This window comes from Scyliorhinus canicula, chromosome 17 (assembly GCF_902713615.1).
Source record: "Scyliorhinus canicula chromosome 17, sScyCan1.1, whole genome shotgun sequence".
In the NCBI taxonomy this organism is placed as follows: domain Eukaryota; kingdom Metazoa; phylum Chordata; class Chondrichthyes; order Carcharhiniformes; family Scyliorhinidae; genus Scyliorhinus; species Scyliorhinus canicula.
The window spans coordinates 67167134-67191549 of record NC_052162.1 but is presented as its reverse complement, the minus strand read 5'-3'; the positions used below and the strand labels follow the sequence as shown (position 1 = coordinate 67191549).

Sequence of the window (24416 nt, the reverse complement as noted above, 5' to 3'; positions counted from 1 at the left end):
ATCGCTTCCTGATTTATGCTGCAGGCTGGAGTGCAAATCAGATGAAATACAGCTCCGGGGGTGAGCAGTCTCCCAAATGGAGAATGTTATGTCTAGATTATGCAAAGGCTCACACTTTCAATGACTTCACGACATGCAGCAAGTTTCCTCCACATTGTTCTTGCTGATCATGTATAATCTTGTCCATAAATAAAGAGCAGGCCTGAAACAGGTCCATAGAGCTGCATTTCATGGATTTAAGGTTGGTCAGAAGCTGACTCGCTCTGTGCCAGACCACCACGCAGCCATAGCACGCTGCAGGCAGGCTAAAGAGGTGAGCAGGGGTATCTCCACCCTCACTCGAAAGGAAGTCCAGCTCTCAGGAGCTGCTGACCAATCCAATTGGCTGGCAGCTCCATGACTCACAGCAGCACCAGAACTGAGCAGTGGACACTGCCAGGGCTGCAGGCAAAAGGCCCCGAGAAGCTAAGCCCTTTAGGAAAGGGAGGGATCTGATACGCAGTGATAGATGAGAGGAGGGTTGAGGGGGAAGGTTCTGGTGGACAGGCAACACAGAAGAAAATGGGAAGTGGCATCTTGGGTGGGGGAAAGAGTGAAGTGTGGGAATTCTGTCTATGATGTGTGCATGACACCCTCCAAATAAGGTACCTGTCATTTCTTCCCACCTTTGCTCACGTAGACCTTTAAAAACGACCTGCTAACTCCGGTCTGATTGCCAATAACATGCATTTTTGTTTTTTTTGTTACAGTAAAAATCTTAAAATGTGAAATCCTGTCTTTAGCAATTTCTGGTGGTCATTTGGGAAATTCATCTCATCTAAATCTTATTGGTCTCTAAGGGGATTGTAACAACTGATAACATATTTTTGAGAGAAAACCTTCCAAGATTAATGTAACTGCAAATCTGTTTGACATTATTTTTGTTCCTGATGATATATTACCTCTGTCCATTCATTATTTTGTGCATCGTAGGATTCTACAGTATTTAGGTAAGTCTGTCCATCGTATCCTCCTACAGCATACAGCTTGTCCCCAAGGAGGCACACTCCTACAGCATCTCTTGGAACACTTAAAGGTGCCACAGTTGTCCAGGTGTCTGTTTTGGGATCGTACCTACAGATTTAAAAATGGCAAGGTTAGTTTACAAAACTGGCCAATCTGTATCATAGACATCGTAGAATCCCTACAGTGTAGAGAGAGGCCATTTGGCCCATCGTATCCCCCATAACCCACCTAACCTGCACATCTCTGGACATTCTGGACACTAAGGGACAATCTAAGAGGCAATTTATCATGGCTAATCCACCTAACCTGCACATCTTTGGACTGTGGGAGGAAAAAGGAGCACCCAGAAGAAACCCACGCACACACGGGTAGAATGTACAAACTCCACACAGTCATCCATGGCCGGAATTAAATCCAGATTCCTTGCGCTGTAAGGCAGCAGTACTAACCACTGTGCCACCACGCTGCCCCTCATAACATATACAACATATCTATGAAAGATGTAGCATTTTCGGACGACATTGTACAAGTTTATGATTGTAAGAGTAGCGGCTTACGAATTATGCAATTTTGCTCAGTTTTCTCATTTTAAAACCTTTGAAGGTTCATTGTTGTCAAATATGCATGTGCAGGCATGAGATACAATATAATACATATTCGCAGAAGTCTAAGCAGTGGAAATAATCTGATTATGCCTGTGAGAACTAATTTCCACTTCCAATTAATTAAATGGAGATCTGGAGAAGTGCCATGAAAAGACAATAAGGATTCTAGGTTTTAAATACGGGGCTTTCAATACAAATCTAGGGGTGATGATGACACTGCAAAAGAAACTAGTCAGGCTAAAGTTGGAGTACATGGGTAAGGGTAAAGTTTACAGAGTGATTATCCCTACACCAAAGAATTGAGAATGGCATGAACCATATGCTAACCTAACCTGCTGATTCGCAAACTCATGCTCCAACCAAGCAAGATTCTGCAGTAGGAACAGAGCATCGCAAAACATACCCAGTTGTCTGCAGTTTTAGCTGCTCCATCACAAAAAGAATATTGGAGCCAGGATAAGCTGCAGATATATCTACCACAAAAAAGATGTAGTTATAATGATAAATGGAAAACCAGGGCTGTGTTCACTGATTGCTAGAAGTGTTCAGAAATGTAAAACATTTTTCATAAGGTAAGGAGAGTCAGGAAATGAGTTTGAAATAATTTTTTTACACAAGGCAATGCATATTCTTTCACACTATTTGAGCATAAATTGGACAAACATTGAAATATGAAAAATATTAAAAGTAGAGGAAAAGAGCTGGGAACCGGTGTTATGAGTAGAAAGCTACAATGGGGAGCTAACACAGACATCTCACAGAGTTGGATGGCCACTATCCCCTGCTGATATTCTTGAGGTTCTATGAAATGTCAGGGTATTGTTCTGAGAAGGTGCTCAAAACTATCAAACGATATTTTACAGACATAGAAGAGAAGCAAACTGAACGACTTTATTTTTCTCAATTTCTGTGTGAAAACAAAGGTGTTTTAATTTTTAAAATAAGCTGGGGTGTGTTTCCCCAAACCCTCTGTCTGTGAAAGCAATTTTAAAGTAACTTGCAGCAATATACACATACACACACACACATACACACACCAACATCACCACCACCCAAGAAGGAGGTAGGAAAGAAAACAGTTTTACAACAAAAAATAACTTTAAAAAAAGAACCAAGGATATGAATATTAATTCATGTGAATGCTGGAGGCCACTGAGAGTTCATTCACATAAGAATGAGTGAGAGGTTTTAGGCAAGTTCAGCCAGCTGAAAGCGAGAGTTGCAGAATTCCTTTAAAGTTAGAAGCGAAGGTCAGCGCGAGACGGCACCGAGAACCATCCAGGAGAAGCAAGCGACAGCACCAACACCAAACCCATACGAGTATTACCCACTGTAATTGTTTATCCGGCACCCAAATGTATATTTACCTCCCCCAGTCTCCACCCCCCCCCTCCCCCCCCCCCCCCCCCCCCCCCACCAACAGTCGCCCACTTATGTGTTGTAAATAATTTTGCCAGGTGTACAGAGTTGCTGCTGTTGAGCTGGTGCACAATACCCTACCAGTTATTCTATTTTATTTTTTATTGTATTTTTTTTATTATTTTCTATTTTCTTTTCTTTGGTATGTTTGGGTGTGCCGTTCTCTTCTATATATGTGTGTATATATATATATATATGTCTCTTATCCTGTGCACATAATTGTAAATATATTTTGTTCAAAAACCCAATAAAAAACATTTATTTAAAAAAAAGTTGGTGACGATGCACCAAGATGAGATTGCTTCACAAAGACTTAGTCACTACACAGTCAGAAACCTTTCAGAGAACCGGATATTGAGGTGGTTAGACTTGAGGCAGGCTTTGTTGTCAGCTTGGAGTCAGGCTTTTGTGTTGTTAACTGCAGGATGGTAACTGCAGGCTGCATTGGGAGTCCAGGAATGTGACATGAAAACTGCCCATAGACAAAGGAGTTCAGGACATGTGTGTTATCCGTTAATGAGTCAGATTCAGTTTACCAATCAATTGCAATGCTTCTGGTCAAAATCGATTGTTCACCTTTGGAGATAGATGGTGGCTATTCACACCACCAGAGGTATAACAAGTTTTGATGGCTCTCTCTTTGTTGTAAGCCCAGCCTGGGGAGACAGATAGTCTTCTGCTCCCTTGTTTAATTAATTGTATTGGGTCCACACAATGATAGGTGTGAGATTACACAAGGGTGAGGGCTGAGCTTTGTCCTATATTTACTGTTGGAAGTTTCCAGAACTGTAACCAAATTCCTAATTACGTGACCTGTCCAGCAAAGTCCCTACTTTTAAATGAGTAGAAAGTAAAGTTTGACTTAAACAATGGATGATCTCTTTCATGTCTGAAGGACAATACAAATGTCATAGTTCTCTTTTTAACATTGTATATTTTAGGAACATTCCATTTATGCCATGAGCATCTGATTTCTCAATTCTTGAGATTGTTCAATGGAACTAAGGAACCATTCCCCGAGTATGACTCTGCCTACTGTAATGTGATGGGTTAATCGAACAGGTTATCTAAAGAGTGATGTAGACTATAATGTTAGCAGTTATGTATAGCAGACTAGCAGCACTCAAGGGTGACGTGCCAACAAAGTAATCCACTGTACATATTGTCATAGTGTAAATGATTTTGAATAACTACCTGGGTTGGGCTACAATTCCTCTTCATAAGAATCACGGCCTATCGCATCCATCAAAGGCCTACAGGCAAGGAAGGGAGTTAGTTGAAAGGACCAAGAAACTTGAGCATTCTTACCGTTCGACACAGTCTGACAGCCTGGAGCAGTGGTTCGAAGCAGGGGCATCATGTCCTCCCACTGCATAAAGAAAACCATTGCACGTGGCAACTCCTACCCCTCCTCTTCTCTTGGACATGGGCGCACACATGCTCCATTTATTAGTGTGAGGATCGAAACACTCCATTGATCGTAGGCAGGAGCTGCCATCTCGCCCACCTACTGCATACAGCCTGAAAGACATAATGTTCATATTTTGGAATTCGCAATAGAAACAAAATAAATTAAGACCCTCAAGAATGTGGTTAGACCCCGATATTATCTAGTGGAATCAAAGAAGATTAGGATCAAGTTGCGGAAATTTAGGGGGGGAAAAGGATAGAATTTGTTTTCCTGTGTTTTGTGTTTTTAAAACGTATATTAATTCCTACAAGGATGGTCATAGCTCTAAATTTCAGTCTGTGCTGAGTTAGTCAATCCCAGCTGAAAGCAATTGTCAGCAATTTGGGAGTGGATAGGGGAACATTTGAGAAGGGAGGGGATGAGGCAGGAGGTCAATGCAAGTCAGAGAGAATTTGATTCACGTGAAAAACTAGAGGCAAGTTCAGTGTCAGTCCATATCACTTCAGCCGAGCAGACCCTCTGCCACTTTTAGTAATTGTTTCTCTAAAGGACAGTGGGAAAGAGATTTTTGAAATGAGGTTTACAAACTGTTTCATTAAATGGATCGGGCTTTTGCAAGCGATGTCATGATTTTGTGGGGATTCATTCGTTTTCAGAATGGCTTAAATCAATATAATTTTACTGTCTCTCACAATGCTACAGGGAGGAAGGTTCTAATTAGCAGTAATTAAATTCCAATTGATGTTTATACATTGTTAACTGCTGTTCATTCTGTTCTTTCCCCAAAGAACAATGGACAAGATTAAAGGTCAGACTATGTGGAACATTAATACATTATTAAAGTTGTTTGCTTAATTTAAAGTGATTAATCCTGATGGAATTTGAGATAGAATGGCTGTCAATGATGGATTGACAAATGATGTAAATAATCATCAATTCACTTCTGGATTACCCAGCCTGTATTTCTTATAGTTATAGCCAAGAAATCCGGAAGCCTTGGACATAACCTGTTGCTTAACACAAAGAATAAGCAAGTCAGTTCAAACTGCTACTATGCAATGATTATGCAAGTGGTATTTTCCATCAGTTCAAAAAGGCGTTCTGCTACCATACAATTAAGCATTGTGTTTTAGTTTCAACACCAGTCCAGTGCCATATCTTTCATTTGTCCATCCCAATGATTGGATGATCAAATAAAATTATGGGCGCTATCTACTGGCCATGTCACGCCCCAATGGGAGCACAATGTGGCTGATCCCACAATGCCTCGTGGGATCTACCCAAGTCCCGTGAGGCGTCAGAGTCAGTAACCCGCCCACAATAGGTGGGACCAGGTTGTGCTCGCGTAAGTAGACCTTAAACATATTTAAGGCCTACTTACCTGGTATCTACCGGCCTCCCGGGATCTATACGCCTCCCCAGGGACACCACTGCTGGGCAGCATTCAATACTGGTCAACACAAATGTGGACCAGGCAGAATGGCACTTAGGGTGTCTGCCAGCACATCAGAGCCTTGGGTGACCAGAGATAGTGTAGGATGACTGCCTTGCCCTCCCCTTGGAACGGGGGCACCTTGGCACTGCCAAGGGTCAGGGCTCGAGAGGGCTATAAAGGATGAGGGGTTGCAATGCAGGTAGGAAGCTACCTCAGAGAGTTTGGGGGTTGATGGATGGCAGTTCTGTAAAGGAGGGGTCTGTAAGGCGGTGTGGATGGGGCCTGAAGGGGGGAGCCCCAGCAACCCCTTAGTGGGGTGTGGGGTAATTCCCATGTGTGTGTGGGGGGGGGGGGGATGGCATTGCCCATGGTTGGGGGTGTGGGGGACCCACAAGCTCACTTAGAGATAAGAGTGCACTTTCAAAATGGTGGCCCGACCTCTTCAGCACCCAGTGATGAAAAACATTCTCGGTGTGGGCTAAATCAGTGAAAAACTCAAAAAAGTGACTAAGCACCATTAGGTAGCAGTGGGGAACTTGCCACAAATGACACATAGAAAGATTTCCGTTAAATTGCGCCCAATGTGTTCCTTGGTCTGGTTGTAATAGGCAGACCGGACTCAACCAAGCAGCGGGGGTGGGGGGGGGAGCAGGGGCCAGTGCATTTGACACTTGGGCTGGGATCAGTTCATGAAAGACAGATCAGGGACTGAACCCAAGACCTTTTTTCCTCATTTGTCTGGTTCAGCTGCTCACTGAATAAGCTGGGATGCCTGAGACAGATGTTATTTGAATGCAGAACCCACAATGAATTCCTAACGTATGTCCAAAAAGATATTCCGTGTGCCAATATTTGAAAAGATGAATATTGTATAAATGGAGGAGAGCTGTGCGAACCTGTGCGGGAAACTAAAAATATACTCGACCAATAAACAAATAAAGCCTCAGGCCAGTAGAGCAATTTTGTGTTTTACCCTCTCCAGTGCCCGAAGGGAAAAATAACATTTCATTGAAACGTGAGTCAGAGTTGTTCAGAAATGGCTCTGTGCCCTTTTTTTGAACTGGAACATCCAATTACTGGGCAGAAAACAAAGTAGCCCCCTCCCCTGCTATGGCTCTCTTTTTTGTTGGAGTTGTGGAACATTCTTTGTTGCAGCTTTATTGTGGTCTCTTTCCTGGCCTCTTCCTTTGTTACACTGATGATTGTGATGTAATCCGAACATCCCTGCAGCTCACTACATCAAATTGGTCTCCATTTTGGAGAATTGCCCCCAAACATTACATCTATTTCCCATCCCTCACCATTTTGAGTTGTTCAATTCTATACTGGGGCCTGTTTAACTTTTGTGCCCAAGAAAGGATCTGGACACACAACATTAATGTAGCTCGACAACTGCTGACTGACTTGCTGTTTACTTCTTTGTTTCAGATTACCAATGCTTTTTCAATTTGTTCTTAAGTCGGAAGGTGGGGACCACGTTTCAGTTTTCTGTTGCAAAACAAAAGGCCCAGATTTCAAGGTTTCAATAATGACAAAACTGTTAGTGTTCATGGCCATTACTCTGTGAAACTGATAGCAACTTCTCATCTGCACAAGCATAGTTAAATGTGAAAATCTCGCAGTTGCTTTGTCACTTCCTGCTCCTCCATACATTGCGTTGTAGTGTTTAGTAATCAATGAGCTGATGAGATCATGCCCTTCCATGTTGCAGTATTGCTATTACACCCACTGAAAATGTGATACTCTCCTAAGTAACTGGATTTTTTTACTCGTGTTCTAAGTCATGGCTACTGCTGAACAAACACTCTGGGCGGGATTCTCCGACCCCCTGCCGGGTGGAGGAATCGCGGGGGACGGCATGATTCCTGCCCCCGCCGTCCTCCCAATTCTCCCGCCCCCCAAAAAGCGGCCCGGCGTGAGTCCCGCCGCCCGCATCGGGGAATGGCAGGGTCCGGCGCGACTCAATGCTCGAATTCTCCGGCTCGCGATGCATCGAAGTCCCACCCGTCTGTAGCCGGTCCCGCCGGCATAAATCAGAGTAGGTCTCGATCTGGCGGGTTTGGCGGCGCGGGCGGGCTCCGGGGTTCCTGGAGGGTTGCGGGGGGATCTTGCTCCGGGAGGTGCCCCCACGGTGGCCTGGCCCGTGGTCGGGGCCCACCGATCCGCGGGCGGGCCTGTGCCATGGGGGCACTCTATAGTCCTGCATTGGCCGCTGTGGTCCTCCGCGATGGCCAATGCAGAGACGAACCCTCCCGCGCATGCGAGGGGATGACGCCAGCATGCCAAGCCTCTATCCCGCCGGCCAGCGGGGCGCCAACCACTCTGGGCGGGCCTAGCCCCTGAAGGTGCGGAGGATTCCGTACCTTTGGGGCGGTCCGACACCGGAGTGGTTCACGCCACTCCGTCCTGCCGGGACCCCCCGCCCCGCCGGGTAGGGGAGAATCCCACCCTCTGACTCTGGAAAGCTGATTATATATTTATCACATGTCAAATGTTTCCTCCATAATAAAGCTGCCATAGTGTAAAAAATATTTAGTCTATTTATGATATTGCATCTTTTAATTTCTCTGCCCCAATCTTTCTTTTGATCTCTGCATAATGTATAGAAAATGAAGGATAGTGGATGCATTTTTACTTCCTGGTTTGCTTTCTGAGAGAATGCCTCCATGCATATTTTTTTCCATTTAAATGTTCAAATCATACACAGGGATCCGTGGATTCTTCATTTGAAGAGAAGACTAAATTCAGATAGTATTCGCTAGCAGGGTATAGTACATGTAATCTCTACCACTTCTACTTGCAGACTGACAAGTCATGTGACTAACATACCATATCCAATGTTAGTAGTAGTAGTGATTGATAGAAGTTTCGGATACACTCCATTAAAGAGGCATGTCATCATATCACAACACATCAGGTGGAATTCTACCATGCCCCTGCCTGCAGGATCAATGGCAGGTGGAGCTGGAGAGAATTCAGCGGTAGGTCCAATATTGTACGATATTGGGAATTCTACTAATTTTTAGAATCTATAAAATCTATGAATTTTATTCTGCAGCCACAGTTTAAAATTAAGTGTTTCAGTTTTGACTCGTTGCTGGGCAATTAATAGTCAAGATAGTTGGGGAAACAGGAAAGGCAGCTGTTGTGAAGAAAGAAACTTGTTTTATTGTTTTATGACCAAGCTCTATTGAGTTGAGCTGAAGGTCTCTTAATGGGCAAAATACGATTAGGTGTTTCTTTGTAAACTAGTTTGAAGGGATGGCTAAAGCAGTGTGAACTCAGGATGATACTTCATGTTAAACAAACCATGCATTACTTTAATAAATCTAGACCAGAGGGGAAATCTTTTATTCTCTGATATTATGATAGGATGTGGTCATAACTCTTGGTGTTAAGAGTTTTAGTGTTAGGCTTGGTCCAGCTATAGTGTCTTTGACAAGGTCCATCTTCCGGCCTCAAGAGTGTTCCTTGAGGTTCATCTTCATTCTTCGATAGTGGGTCAGTGATGTTGGGCGTCTTTTCAATATGGCACCCAGGTATGTCAGTGGTACGCGCTCCATCAAGACTGCCCTGCCACAGAAGATGTCCCAAAACCCCCGAATGCATGATTATTGAGGTCGAAGCCAGAAGATATGGCATGGTTTCCCATTGGCCTCTGCAGTGGGAAACCCTCCTGTCCCTTACCCAACACGGAACTTAGTAGAACTCCGCCCATCACTGCTGCCCTAAGACCTGACACTGAATTCAAACTAGTATCGGGTAAACAGATTGCTCGGCCTTTGTAAGTACTTTTCTTCAAGGTCAGCAGTCAGTGCTGTCATGCTACCTCTGACCACAAATGTTAGGCTATTCAATCATTTAGCATTAAGTACATTTGGTGACTTATATTATTGAAAAGTTATACCTCAGTTCATTTTTGAGTCAGTGCAAATATTTAACACAGCCGATTTGCAATGCAGCTACTTACTTGCCATTTAGTGCTGCAACTCCTACCGTGCTTCTTGGAGTTGACATACTAGCAACATAGTTCCATTGACGAGCTTGTGGATCCCATCGTTCCACTGTGTTAAGGTAACTCCATCCATCGTGCCCACCAACTGCATACATTGGTCCTTCAAGTACTGCTACTCCTGAAATAAAAGTGGGTTTGACCATGTCTGTGTTAGAACATGAGAGCAACTAATATTTAACACGGTAGTTGTAAGTGCTAAATATAGAACATAAAACATAGAACAATACAGCACAGTACAGGCCCTTCGGCCGACGATGTTGTACCGATCATTTATCTTAATCTAAGGACAACCTAACCTACACGCCTTCAATTTACTGCTGTCCAAGAGTCGCTTAAATGTCCCTAATGACTCAGACTCCACCACCTCTGCTGGCAGTGTATTCCATGTACCCACCATTCTCTGTGTAAAGAACCTACCTCTGACATTTCCCCTATACCTTCCTCCAATTACCTTAAAGCTATGTCCTCTCGTGACAGCCATTTCCGCCCTGGTGAAAAGTCTCTGGCTATCCACTTTATTCATGCTTCTAATCACCTTGTACACCTCAATCAAGTCACCTCTCTTCACTCTTCGATCCAGTGAGAAAAGCCCTAGCTCCCTCAATTTTTCTTCATAAGGCATGCCCTCCAATCCAGACAGCATCCTGGTAAATCTCCTCTGTACCCTCTCCAAAGCATCCACATCCTTCCGATAATAAGGCGACCAGAACTGGACACAATATTCCAAGTGTGGTCTAATTAGGGTTTTATAAAGCTGCAGCAAAACCTTGCGGCTCTTACAGTTGAAAAAAGAGTCAGTTTCATAACCAAGGAAAATTCCTTAACTAAAGGTAACATTGTGAATGCAAATCCCAAAGCACAAAATATGAATAAATCCATATAAAATCAAACTTCATGAAGCACAAACCCACAACACATTACTTTGGGCTGAATTTTGCACTTGCTGCTATCTGCTGACTTCAAACAAAGCTTCCTGGAAAGATCTTGGGTTATATTTTTGCTACCAAGGCAGGTCGTTCGAGTCAGGAAATTGTCTGACTTGGCAGACCCACCTTGCTTTAAAGGGCCCTGATACACCCAAAATCTGCTCCAGGGAGGTGAGGAAACGGCTAGGAAGATAGTTGCAGTGCACAGGCCAATGAACATCATCACCATGTGATAGAGAGCTAGTCTGGTCAAGCCAGTAGGAGGTTATCAGTTAGGTTAATAGAGTGTCAACCCACAGCAGATTATATACAGCAATCAACAGGTTAAATAAAACAGTGTTGGACCATCTCCTGTGTCGGAAGCCTGTTTCTCGTTTTACTGCATCCAGTTGCAGTCGATGTTCGATCATCACAGATAACAAATCATGGTACCAGGGAGCTATTAACGCTGACAAACCTACCTCGAGTGAATCTGCAACGATCAGCACGCAGCCATCCAGCGGCATGGAAAAGATCCAACCGCTTACGCAACTCTGGATCTCCGTAAACCTCGGCGCCAACTGGAAAGTCTTCAAACAGACGTTCCTCCTGTATATCGAGGCCTCCGACCTCGAGGCAGTATCGGAAGCCCGGAAGATCGCGCTGTTCCTGTCGACTGCGGGGGACCACGCCATCCACATCTATAACTTGCTCACGTTTGCCGATGGCGAAGACAAGACGAAGTTCAAGACGGTTCTGCTGAAATTCGACAACCACTGCGACATTGAGGTGAATGAGAGCTTTGAACAGTTCATCTTCCAACAGAGGCTTCAGGGTAAGGATGAACCTTTTCAGTCCTTGAACCATCTTCGCATCCCAGCGCAGTCATGTAATTATGACTCGACGGCTGATTCCATGATCCGGGATCAGATCGTTTTCGGGGTCCAGTCCGACTCCCTGCGGGAGCAGCTCCTCAAAATCAAACAGTTGACCCTCTCCGTCGCCTTCAAAACGTGCGTTGTCCATGAGCATTCCAGGAATCGTTGCTCCTGCATCAGGGCGGCAGAAAATGCAAAACTAGTCTCCCACGAGGCTGAAAGGATGCAGGCCATCGCAAAAATGCAAGGCCTGAGCATCAAGGAGAGTGGCCATTTTGCGCGCTTTTCCTGTGTCCCTACGCATACGCGCCACGACCGGCTGGACGACGAGGCCGAAGACCCCGATGTGCATGTGCGAACATTGGCCGACCGCACTGTGCATGCGCGATGACGTGTCCGAATTGTGGCTCCGTCCATTTAAAGCAGCAATGTCTAGCCAAAGGAAGGCGATGTCTACAGTGTGGAAAGCCTGGGCATTGCGCGTTATGCAGGTCTGCTCCACCGACCAACAGCCAGCGATCCCAGCTGGAGCGCAGACGTGTCCGCTGCGTACAACAGGGCATGCAGGATTCGGATCCCGACAGCCCAACGGACAATGATGCTGACTGCCTCGAGTCTCCATACCATGTGCGAGCTGGCCTTCACCGTGCCTGCAAACCGCTTTTCAATCCTGGGTATGGATCCTGACGACGAGTGGTGTGCTGTCATCACGGTCAACCAGTCTCGCATCCGATTTAAATTGGACATTGGCACATCTGCAAACCTCATATCACAGTCGGACCTTGACAGCATCCAAGACCAACCTAGCATTCTTCCACCAGCCAGCCAGCTCCTTGACTACAATGGCAATGCCATAGCTGCCAGTGGATCGTGTCAGCTAGGTGTATCTCACAAGGCAATCAAAGTGATGTTACGATTCGAGATCGGCCGGTCTGACAAGGCATCCCTGCTCGGTGCTCGTGCATGCAAACTCCTAAATCTGGTCCAGCGCATCCATGCCATGCCCTCGACACAGGCGACTGCCTCGCCCAATGTAAATCTCCAGGCTGAGATAGACGACATTCTCACGCAATACCACAATGTGTTTGATGGGATGGGCACGCTCCCATATCGTTACAAGATATTGCTCAAACCGATTGCCATCCCAGTCATCCATGCACCGCGCCTGGTTCCGGCCCCTCTCAAGGATCGTCTGAAATCGCAGCTATGAGAGCTCCAAGACCAGGGTAACATCTCAAAGGTCGCAGAACCAACAGACTGGGTCAGCTTCATGGTCTGCATCAAGAAGCCCTCTGGTGAACTCCGCATTTGCATTGATCCCAAAGACCTGAATCGCAACATCATGCGAGAGCACTACCCGATCCCAAAGCGTGAAGAGTTAACCTGTGAGATGGCTCATGCCAAATTCTTTAATTTGGCCAAGCTGGTCGACTCCCGTGGGTTCTGGCAGATACAGCTGGACGAGTCCAGTTGGAAGCTGTGCACGTTTAACACTCAGTTCGGCAGGTATTGCTTCAACAGCATTCCTTTGGGTATCATATCAGCCTCCGAAGTATTTCATTGCATAATGGAGCAAATGATGGAGGACATCGAGGGGGTGCGAGTCTACGTGAACAGCGTGATCATCTGGTCCACAACGCCCGAGGATCACATCGCTCACCTCAAACAAGTTTTCCAGAGGATACATGAAAACGGCCTCCAGCTCAACAGGGCAAAATGCTCATTTGGTAGGTCCGCTATCATGTTTCTGGGTGACCACATTTCACAACAGGGTGTGCAACCTGACGCTGACAAGGTGCTGGCAGTCAATGCCATGAAGACCCCAGAGGACAAAAAGGCGGTCCTCCGTTTCCTCGGGATGGTGAATTTTCTCGGGAAATTCATTCCCAACACGGCATCCCACACCACAGCCCTCCGGCACCTCGTAAAAAAGTCGACAGTGTCCCAGTGGCTTCCCGCACATCAAGCAAAGTGGCTTGAGCTGAAGGCGAAGCTCACCACAGCCCCAGTACTGGCATTCTTTGACCCAACCAAGGATACCAAGATAGCCACAGACGCAAGCCAGGACGGCATTGGGGCGGTGCTCCTCCAGCGAGACGACTCCTCGTCCTGGGCTCCAGTGGCATACGCCTCCAGGGCCATGACTACGACCGAACAATGGTATGCCCAGATTGAAAAGGAGTGCTTGGGTCTCCTGACAGGAATAGGCAAGTTTCATGACTACGTATACGGCCTGCCAAAGTTCACGGTGGAAACAGACCACAGGCTTTTAGTCCACATCGTCCAAAAGGATTTAAATGACATGACACCTCGGATGCAGCAAATTCTTCTTCGTCTCCGCCGATATGACTTTGAACTCGTCTACACACCGGGTAAGGAGCTGATCGTCGCGGATGTCCTATCCCGATCCGTCACCACGCCGTGTGAACAGGGCGACTACATTCGCCACATTGAGGCACAGGTGCAGCTGTGTGCCAGCAACCTCCCAGCAACTGATGAACGAGTTATACAAATACGCGAAGAAACTGCCAAAGATCCCCTACAGTAGCGCGTGATGAAGCACTTTGCCCATGGCTGGCAAAAGGGGCAGTGCCCCCAGTTCTTCAACGTTAAGGACGAGCTGACGGTTGTTGAGGGGATCCTTCTTAAACTAGATAGAATCGTCATTCCCCAAAGCATGCAAAACATGGTGCTCAGACAGATCCATGAGGGTCATCTGGGGGTCGGGAAATGTCGACGCAGAGCTTGGCAGGCAGTTTACTGGCCTGGCATCAGCCAGGACATTGCCAACACAGTCCTCAACTGCACAACATGCCAGAAGTTTCAACCAGCTCAGCCCAAGGAAACGCTGCAACAGCACAAGATTGTAACCTTTCCGTGGATAGAACTCTTTCGCGCCAATGGGCAAGATTACGTGCTCCTGGTCGACTACTTCTCCAGCTACCTGGAAATGGTGAAACTGTCGGACCTCACATCCAAGTCCGTCATCAAAGCCTGCAAAGAGACGTTTGCCAGACATGGGATACCACACACGGTAATGAGTGACAACGGTCCTTGGGTGGGATTCTCCGACCCCCCCGCCGGGTCGGAGAATCGCCGGGGGTCGGCGTGAATCCCGCCCCCGCCGGCCACCGAATTCACCGGCCCTCCAAAAGCCGGCGAGGCGTGAGTCGCGCCGACCGCCTCAGAGAATGGCAGGGACCGGCGCAACTCAATGGGCCCCGGGGCTGCCCGAATTCTCCAGCCCGTGATGGGCCGTAGTCCCGCTGGTTTTTTGCCGGTCCCACCGGCGTGGATCAGACTAGGTCCCTTACTGGCGGGACCTGGCATCGTGGGCGGGCTACGGGGTCCTGCGGGGGGCGCGGCCCACCGATCCGCGGGCGGGCCTCTGCGATGGCCGACACGTAGGTGACCCCTATGCATGCGCGGGGATGACATCAGCAGTCGCTGACGCACCCGCGCATTCGCGGACTCACGCCGGCCGGCTGAGTCCCTTCGGCCCCGGCTGCCGTGCCTCCAAATGCCTTCCACGCCAGCCGGCGGGGCGCAAACCACTCCGCCGCCTTTGGGGCGGGCTGATGCCAGAGTGGTTCACACCACTCAGTCCCGCCGGGATCCCCCGCCCCGCCGGGTATGGGAGAAACCCGCCCCATGTTTCTGCAGCCAAGAGTGGTCCGACTTTGCACGATCCTATCACTTTAGTCACATCACATCCAGTCCCCATTACCCACAATCAAGCGGGAAGGCTGATAAAGGGGTGCAGTCAAGCGGTTGCTGTGCAAGGCTGCAGACCCAGCCTCGGATTTCAACCTGCCGCTATTGGCATACATGGCAACCCCTCTGTCGACTGGTTTGTCTCCGACGCAGCTGCTCATGAACCACAACCTGAGGACGACTGTTCCAGCCATCCATGTTCCACACCTTGACCACCTCGCGGTGCTGCAGAAGGTGCAGCGATCCAGGGACCAGCAAAAGATCACGTTTGATGCTCATGCCACGGATCTGCCTGTGCTGGCTCCAGACGATGTTGTTCGCGTTCAGCTGCCTGAGGGAGGTTGGTCAGCCCCAGCTGTTGTTGTCAGACAGGCTGCCCCAGGTCTTTCGTTTTCCAAATGGGTGATGACTCCATTTTACGACGCAACAGGAGGGCGATGCGTAAAGTTCCCTGTTCACCACCTGACCACACTTCTCTGCATGTCATTATGCCTCCTCCGGACGTCTTGCACCACGAGTCCACCGATCTGGCTGCGATCCCACCTGTCCACAAGGCCACCGAGATGGCAGCCATCCCGCCTGTCCAGTTGCCGGCGTCCCCTCCTCCACCTTTGCGGCGATCGACGAGAATTCGTCGCACACCACAAAGCCTGAATCTTGTAAATTCTGTTCAGTCTGCTCTGTATCTGCACGGTAGACACCTTCCCATGTACATATGTTCATTCATTCCCCACTTGTACATAGTTATGCATGCATATACAGCCACGTTCCAAAATTTATTTTAAAAGGGGGAGATGTCATAATATCCACTCATGTATATCATGAGATGCAGACAGGCAGTGATTGATACACAGGATAACCAATGAACACACACGACACAGAACAACCAATCACCAGACTGGACACCACCACTATAAAGCCCACAGGGCATTAAGACTCTCCCTCTCTCACAGGACACGGCTAGGGAGATAGTCACAGTGCACAGGCCAGTGAACATCATCACCATGTGGTAGAGAGCTAGTCTGGTCAAGCCAGTAGGAGGTTATCAGTTAGGTTAATAGAGTGTCAACCCACAGCAGATTATGTACAACAATCAACAGGTTCAATGAAATAGTATTGGACCATCTCCTGTGTCGGAAGCCTGTTTCTTGTTTCACTGCATCCAGTTGCAGTCGATGTTAGACCAACACAGATAACACATCACCGGCCCTCGCCCCTCACACCCCATCACCCAAGCTTCACTCTCAATGCCCATTGACCCAGTATACACTTTATACAAAACCAATGAGTCATATAATAACAACAGAGAATGTTGAATTGTTAAGAAAAAAAGTCCCCATTCAGAAGTCCATTTGAAAAAAAAATATTCTTACAAGCATGTTATCCAGGTAGTAATATAAGTGACAGGAGCGTTAACCACATTGTACCTTTTAATCTTGTTCAAATAAACATTCAGATGTTGACAGAAGAGATCACAGAACAAAAAAAAACTATTCGAACCACATAAAGATGTCAAGAAAACAAAGTAAACAGTACACTTAGTTGTCAAAACAGAATCCCAGCTCAGCTAATGCATTTATGAAGCTTGGAACTCAGCCAGACATTCATAATGAGGCCGTCTGGGAATTGTTTAGTAGGAACAAATGGCCAGGCATTTATATTTTCCCCCTGCGTTCATTATGTTTGGATATTTTGAAAGAGACGGGAGCAGATTAAAGTGTAAGGACGTCTAAAATATCCCACAGAATGGAAAAAGTTTTTAAAATACTATCAAAGCAAAAAAAATTTAAAGATGGCATAATCTTGTTCAGCAGGCAACCCAATATTCTGCTGAAACATGTAATACCTTGATGCATCACATCTTCACCATAGCCTCTGAAATATCCTGCACAAATATAGTAACAGAGTAATCCTAACTGCTTCGGCTGTGTTCAGAAAATTGATCAAAAAGGGGCGGCACGGTGGCACAGTGGTTAGCATTGCTGCCTACGGCGCTGAGGACCTGGGTTCGAATCCCGGCCCTGGGTCACTGTCTGTGAGGAGTTTGCACATTCTCCCTGTGTCTGCGTGGGTTTCACCCCCACAACCCAAAGATGTGCAGGTTAGGTGGATTGGCCACGATAAATTGCCCCTTAATTGGAAAAAAAAAATTGGATATTCTAAATTTATAAAAAAAAAAATTGATCAAAAATAAAGATTACATTTGTTGAGAAATTGATGCTTAGACTTTAGGTTCTAATGCAGATCAACTTCCTAATGATGAGTATGCATTCTAATTTCTAAATTTATTCCACTTTTCATCAGTGAGTGTAGGGTTTAGAGTGAACTCTAATGATAGCTACTGAGTATGTGCTTGAGGAGCTTTGTCACGGTGATGTCACCCACTGAGAGGAGATGAGTGTGAAGTATCCAGATAATAGCTCCGGCTACGTATTGGTCTTATTTAAGCTTTGCAAATAGTTAGATGATGACAGCAGTGACTGCACCCACAGAGGAAGAATTGAAAATGGTGTGAATAGCTTCAAATGAAACCCAACAACAGTGAAGAGCAGCTGGTGAATGATTTTGAGACAAACTACACCAGAGATGACACAATAACAAAGGCTACCGATCACCTGTCAAGAGAAGCAGCATAGGTAAAGGCAACCTCGAATCAGGATGAGAAATGGCTATCACATTACCCCTTTCAGAATCCTTACAAAATATGGAGGACCCCTAGCAGTCGGCACAGAGGTAAATTTGGTGAAGACGTTTTACCCAGTACCCCAACACGTCAGGTCTTGCGAATAAAGAGAGCAAAGATGAAGGGTGGAATTTTCTGGCCCCTCCCACCAGGAATTTGAATGGCCTCTACCACATCCACCAGGGGGAAACTTACTGTGGCAGGTTTGGTAAATACTAGGGGAGGTTAGCACTTTCTTATTTTATGTTGGGACCATAATAGATGATGTGCTGAGCAGACAGAGGCTGAACGAAGTGATAACCTCCTATGGGGATGGGGACGACATTGGTGCCTTTGACTGATACTTCAGTGTTCATAAAAGTGCAGTTATAGAGAGGGTGCAATTTAATTAGCGCATTACCATCGCTGAACCCTCACTATCAATATCCTGGGGATTACCATTGACTAGGAACTGAACTGGACTGGCCATATAAATACCTTGGCTACAAGAGCAGGTCAGAGGCTCGGAATCCAGCACTGAGTAACTCTCCTCCCAACTCCCCTAAACCTGAACACCGTCTACAAGGCACAATTCAGGAGTGTGATGGAATACTCTTGACTTGCATGGGTGACTGCAGTTCCAACAATACTCAAGAAACTTGACACCATCCCCAGGACAAAGAGGCCCATTTGATTTGCGCTCTTTTCACCACCATCTTAAACAATCGCTTCCTCCACCACCAATGCACAATGGCAGCAGTGTGTACCATCTACATGATACACAGAAGCAACTCACGAAGGCTTCTTCGACAGCACCTTCAAAACCTGTGACCCCTTGCCACCTAGAAGACAAGTGCTCGTGCATGAGTCGCAAAAAGTTAGTTTACAGGTGCAACAGGTGATTAAGAAGGCAAATGGAATTTTGTCCTTCATTGCGAGAGGGATGGAGATTAAGACTAGGGAGGTTATGCTGCAATTGTATAAGGTGTTAGTGAGGCCACACCTGGAGTAATGTGTTCAGTTTTGGTCTCCTTACCTGAGAAAGGACATACTGGCACTGGAGGGTGTGCAGAGGAGATTCACTAGGTTAATCCCAGAGCTGAAGGGGTTGGATTATGAGGAGAGGTTGAGTAGACTGGGACTGTACTCGTTGGAATTTAGAAGGATGAGGGGGGATCTTATAGATACGTATAAAATTATGAAGGGAATAGATAGGATAGACCGGGCAGATTGTTTCCACTGGCGGGTGAGAGCAGAACTAGGGGCCATAGCCTCAAAATAAGGGGAAGTAGATTTAGGACTGAGTTTAGGAGGAACTTCTTCACCCAGTGAAGCAGTTGAGGCTCCTTTATTAAATATTTTTAAAGATAAAGATAGATAGTTTTTTGAAGAATAAAGGGATTAAGGGTTATGGTGTTCAGGCCGGAAAGTGGAGCTGAGTCCACAAAAGATCAGCCATGATCTAATTGAATGGCGGAGCAGGCTCGAGGGGCCATATGGCCTACTCCTGCTCCTAGTTCTTATGTTCTTATATCGCTGTTTCTGCGCTGTCACTGGGTCAAAATCCTGAAAATTTCTCATAACAACACTGTGGATGCTCGTACAACACCCATGGACTGCAGCCAGTCAAGAAGGCAGCACACCACCACCTTCTCAAGAGCAATAGAGGGAGGTCAACAAATATTGGCCAGCCAACAATGCCCATGTCTCATGAATTAATTTTTAAAAACCTGAAAACAATGTAAATTGTAGAATTAGAAATAACGAGCCTTTATTTTATCTAGCACCTTTTTAAAGAGGACAAGATTGAGAGGAGATTTGATTGAAGTATTCAAAATCCTGAGGGATATAGGAAGAACAGATGGAGAAAAACTGTCCTCAGTGTCAGAAGAGCTGAGAACCAGAGAACATTTATTTAAGATGATTGGCAAGGGAATCAACAGCGATATGAGGAAATCCTTTTTATGCAGTAAATAGTGAGGATTTGGATGTCTGAGTTTGTGATGGAGGTAGGTACAATAGGAGCCTTCCAAAGGGAGTTTGGAGAACCACCTGAAGAGAGATTTGCAGGGATATGGGAAAAGTTGGGGGAATGGGTTTAGTGGAGTTGCTCTCACAGAGAGACATGGTAGCACAGTGGTTAGCACTGTTGCTTCACAGCGGCAGGGTCCCAGGTTCGATTCCTGGCTTGGGTTAGTGTCTGTGTGGAGTCTGCACGTTCTCCCCATGTCTACGTGGGTTTCCTCCGGGTGAGAATAAAGATTGTTATTGTATACAGACATGACTGGCTGAATAGCCTCCTTCAGCACTTTAAAACTTCTATGATTCTGCGAAATCCTGCGGGAGGCACCGATATGGGTCCCTTCACTTCCACCTCTCTCAAGAGTGCTCGATGGCCCCCAAGCTATTCCTTGGAATGAACGAGAGACCGGAGTCTCCACACCACCTTGCACTGCCAGTCCTGGAGGCCACTCTCGTCTGAGGCATGGTATCAATACCTTCAACTATGGAGCACTGAGACTGGGACAAGTCCCTCAAGAAGTGAGACATGTCATTCACTGCCTCGGTCATGACCCTCACTACCTCTGACATGGTCCTCTGTGACTGGCCACGGTCATTCTTCGCCCGTTAAATGCTCTCGCTCCCCTCAGCCATGACCCTTTATGAATGGGCCAAGCACTGGAGCGTCGCAGTAATGTTCATGCGGCCCAGTACATGTGTGCCTGTGACTGGGTTCCCCTGTCCTGTTCCTCAGCCATCGACCACACAGCGTGCCCAAGCCTTGGGCAACTTGATCCAAGATTTCCACTGCGGGCGTCACCCATTCAGTGTTGCCCTGGGAAGCACACATTGTCAGTGCCATCTCCTGCACCTGTAGCGGTTGGACTCCACCTGCAGCCTTAAAATTCATGACACTCCCTCCTGTAAATCCTGGCGGCGTCTGCACTTGTACCAGTGATGAGATCATAACTTTCCAGAAGTGCTATACCTGTCCGTACTACAGCTATTTCCTGGGATTGGGCAGCCTTCCGACTGCCTGCTCCCTCAGGTGTCCCTACCCCCACCTGATGCGTTGCAGCATTTGTGAGGTGCGAACCAGAAGGTAATCCAGGAGCCCCTTCACTAAAATGCCTGACTGAAGTGATAGTCCGTGATGGTGGAGGGTGCTGGTGACAGCAGTGATGAGAATCTCAGTGTCTTCCCTGGACTGGTGCTCTGCCATGTGCTGGGGAATTGGCTGGGGCGAGGGTGCCCAAATGGCCCCGCCTGGTCTGAAGGTGCCCCTACGAGACAAAAGAAAAGAGACATGGGGAGTAATTTTCCCCAACCCGGAATTCTCCGCACCGTTAGGAGCTAGGCCCATGCCAGAGTGGCTCCCGCTCCGCCGACTGGCGCCAACGGCCTTTGGCGCCACGCCGATCGGCGTCGGGGCTGGCCGAAAGATTTTCACAGGTTGGCGTGAGTCCGCGCATGCGCCGGAGCGTCAGCGGCCGCTGACGTCACCACCGGCGCATGCGCGGTCGAGGGGGTCTATTCTGCCTCCACCATGGTGGAGGTCGTGGCGGTGGTGGAAGAAAAAGAGTGCCCCCACAGCACTGGCCCGCCCACCGATCGGTGGGCCCCGATCGCAGGCCAGGCTACCGTGGGGGCACCCCCCGGGGTCCAATCGGCCCACGCTCCCCCCAGGACCCCGGGGCCCGCTCGCGCCGCCTGCTCCCGCCGGCGCAGAGGTGGTTTGAACCACATCGGCGGGAGAGGCTTGACAGCGGCGGGACTTCGGCCCATCACGGGCCGGAGAATTGCCGCGGGGGGCCCGCCACTCGACGTGGCACGATTCCCGCCCCCGCCAATTCCTGGGTGGCGGAGAATTCTGCCCATGGTGAGATCTGCGGGGGGTCGGAGAATTTCGCCCATGGTGAGATCTTGTGAAGGAGTGGTCAGTGGGAGGGAGTGACTCACTTGTTATAGGGGCATCATTCTGCATTGGGAGCTCACTTGGTTGCCACATGCCGACCTCCGCTTCGGAGATAGCCCTCTCTCATCAGCCTCGCCCGTTGGCTCCATGCCCTCTGCTCGCAGTGGGTTTGGACTCTGAGTTCCTGAATGCCCCTGCCGGTTATCTGCCACTCCTGGCAATTATGGGCCGCTTTGTCCTAGGGGACACATAAAGGACAAGCGAGATGTATGGAGGCAAGTTCTAAGGGGAGTCAATAGCTGGTGTGCAAGGCACCTGGCCAAAGAGGACAATACAGGTGTTGAGGTTTGGTGGAGGGTGGGATGTAAAGGGGATGCAGCAGATGGGTTTTGGCTGGCCTTTACGGGAGTGTGTGGCGGGGGGGGGGGGGGGGGGGGGGGGGGGGGGGGGGGGTGATGTGAGGGACAGGACTGATGCCAGGGAGACAGAAGTGGTGACTCACCCAAGCTGCCCGAAGAAGGTCATCTCCTTTCGCCACTGGGTCCCAGTCCTTCTGGTGAGGCTGCGCAGCACTGACCACCTCGGCCACCTCCTCTCAGGCCCTTTTAACGATGGCGGGCTTCAGTCTCCTGCCCACCCTGGGGGAGAGGGTGTCCCTCCTCTCCTCCACCGCATCCAGCTTTCTCTCAAGCTCAGTCTCAGTGAACTTCGGGGCAGGTCTCTTTTGTGCCATCCTCTTAGCTGGAATGGGAGTGTGGGGAATGCAGTACTTATAAGCAGCTCCACCTTGTCAGGCTCTCCAGCGCCAATTCCGGCCCCAGCAAATCAGATGCCGGTGGGAATGCTCTAGATTCACATCGGCAGAGTGCTGGCCAATTTGCATGTCCTGACTCACTTCCTGAATAGCGCCCCCACGGGAATGCAAAGCACACGCAATTCAGTCCTGGCGGCAACGCTTAGTCTCCCAAAAGGAGAATCCGAACCCTGATTTATCTAACCTCAGCAATAATCTTCCTTTTGCTCCAAGATGTGTATTCCTCACTTACAATAGTGCTGGTCACTCTACAGTATCTTATCAGATTTTGTTCATAATTATATACACCATGAGTGGCTTGTTTGCTTCTAAATTTAGAATTTAATGTCGGCAGTAAATATCTTATTTGAATAACCACCAATATTAAATTAACATCAATTGGAAAATCCAAGCATGTGCGCTGATTGGTTCTTTAACAGATGAAGAGGTTAACATAGCTGAGCCCAATCTATCACCACAGCGATTCTTGCCAATGGATTATAATCTAAATGCGGGGCAAAGCATCTGTTTTAAGATTCAGATAGTTCCAGCTTAAAGAGGCATCTCTTTCAAATGGCAACTCCTGCATGTCATTATAACATAAACCCGATTGTGATATGGAAATCTATACAGTGAAAAAAAATCACAACCTTATTTGATGGATTTATGGATAAGGCAATTGCACTAATTGAGTGGTACGTTAAAATAAAAAAAATAACTACTCACTTAAATGAAAGGCTTCTCCATGCTTCGGAGTGCTGCTAACAGGTCAATCTATTAGCTCAAACAGTCATGGGATGTTTTGATGACAATAGTTATAAATTATTGATCCTAGTATTTCACTCTAACCTTACTCTTCACACTGCTTCTCATCTGCTATGTCCTGGCCAGCACCTATCCCTCAACGTCACTTCATGAAAAAAGCAGATGAATTGGCCATTATCCCAATGCTTTATGGAGGGAACCTGTGCCAAATTAGCTGCTGTATTCCTACATTAGGCTTGAAAAAGTACTTCATTGGCTGTAACGTGCCTTGGGACCAGCTTGAGATCAAAAACGGTGCTATAAAGGTTTTTATAAAGGCTTCTGTTTTTATTTGGAACTTGAGCAAAATAAAACACTGCCAATACTGACCGACAGCCAATGTACCCTGGCCAAGCAGCAATGCATTAAATAACTGCTTGTCTAACCTCTAAATGAGATAACAAACTGAAATGTAAAATAAAGCAGTTAGGCGTTTCAATATTTATTAAAAGAAGTGAAGAACCAAGATGTGCTGGTCTGGAAGCAAAATTCTGATGAGGATAACAAACTGTTTTCAGAAAGTACATCCTTGTAAATCACTTGCAGTAATGGAAAATATTGGTCAAGCACTTGCTTTATTTTGTTCATTATTTTTAATGTCCATCTTCAATAACCATGAATTACATCTGGGTGTTGCTGTTTCTGTGGGGTGAAATTGGACCTTAGAAATAGCACAAAATGAGTAACCAGTGAGTTTTACACCATGCCGACTTGACTTCAATGGTTCAGAAGTCAGACTGTTCACTCTCACGCATAGGTGCGACCACCAAGGACAGATTTCACTCCCCTAATGCTTTAATCAATGTGAATGGAACATGTATAGCACCTCAGCTTCACAAACTGCAGATGCAGAT

General features: G+C 47.2%; 1 protein-coding gene across 1 annotated transcript in view; it reads right to left on the bottom strand.

Moving 5' to 3' along the window:
- Window positions 1–24416, bottom strand: part of LOC119951943 (kelch-like protein 4) — a 195854-nt gene that overhangs the window by 12816 nt on the left and 158622 nt on the right. The window contains exons 8-10 of the mRNA XM_038775338.1: window positions 9846–10008; window positions 4338–4550; window positions 942–1113 (exon numbers count right to left, since the gene is read on the bottom strand). Coding sequence (XP_038631266.1) covers window positions 942–1113; window positions 4338–4550; window positions 9846–10008 — 548 coding nt within the window. The remainder of the gene's footprint in view (window positions 1–941; window positions 1114–4337; window positions 4551–9845; window positions 10009–24416) is intronic.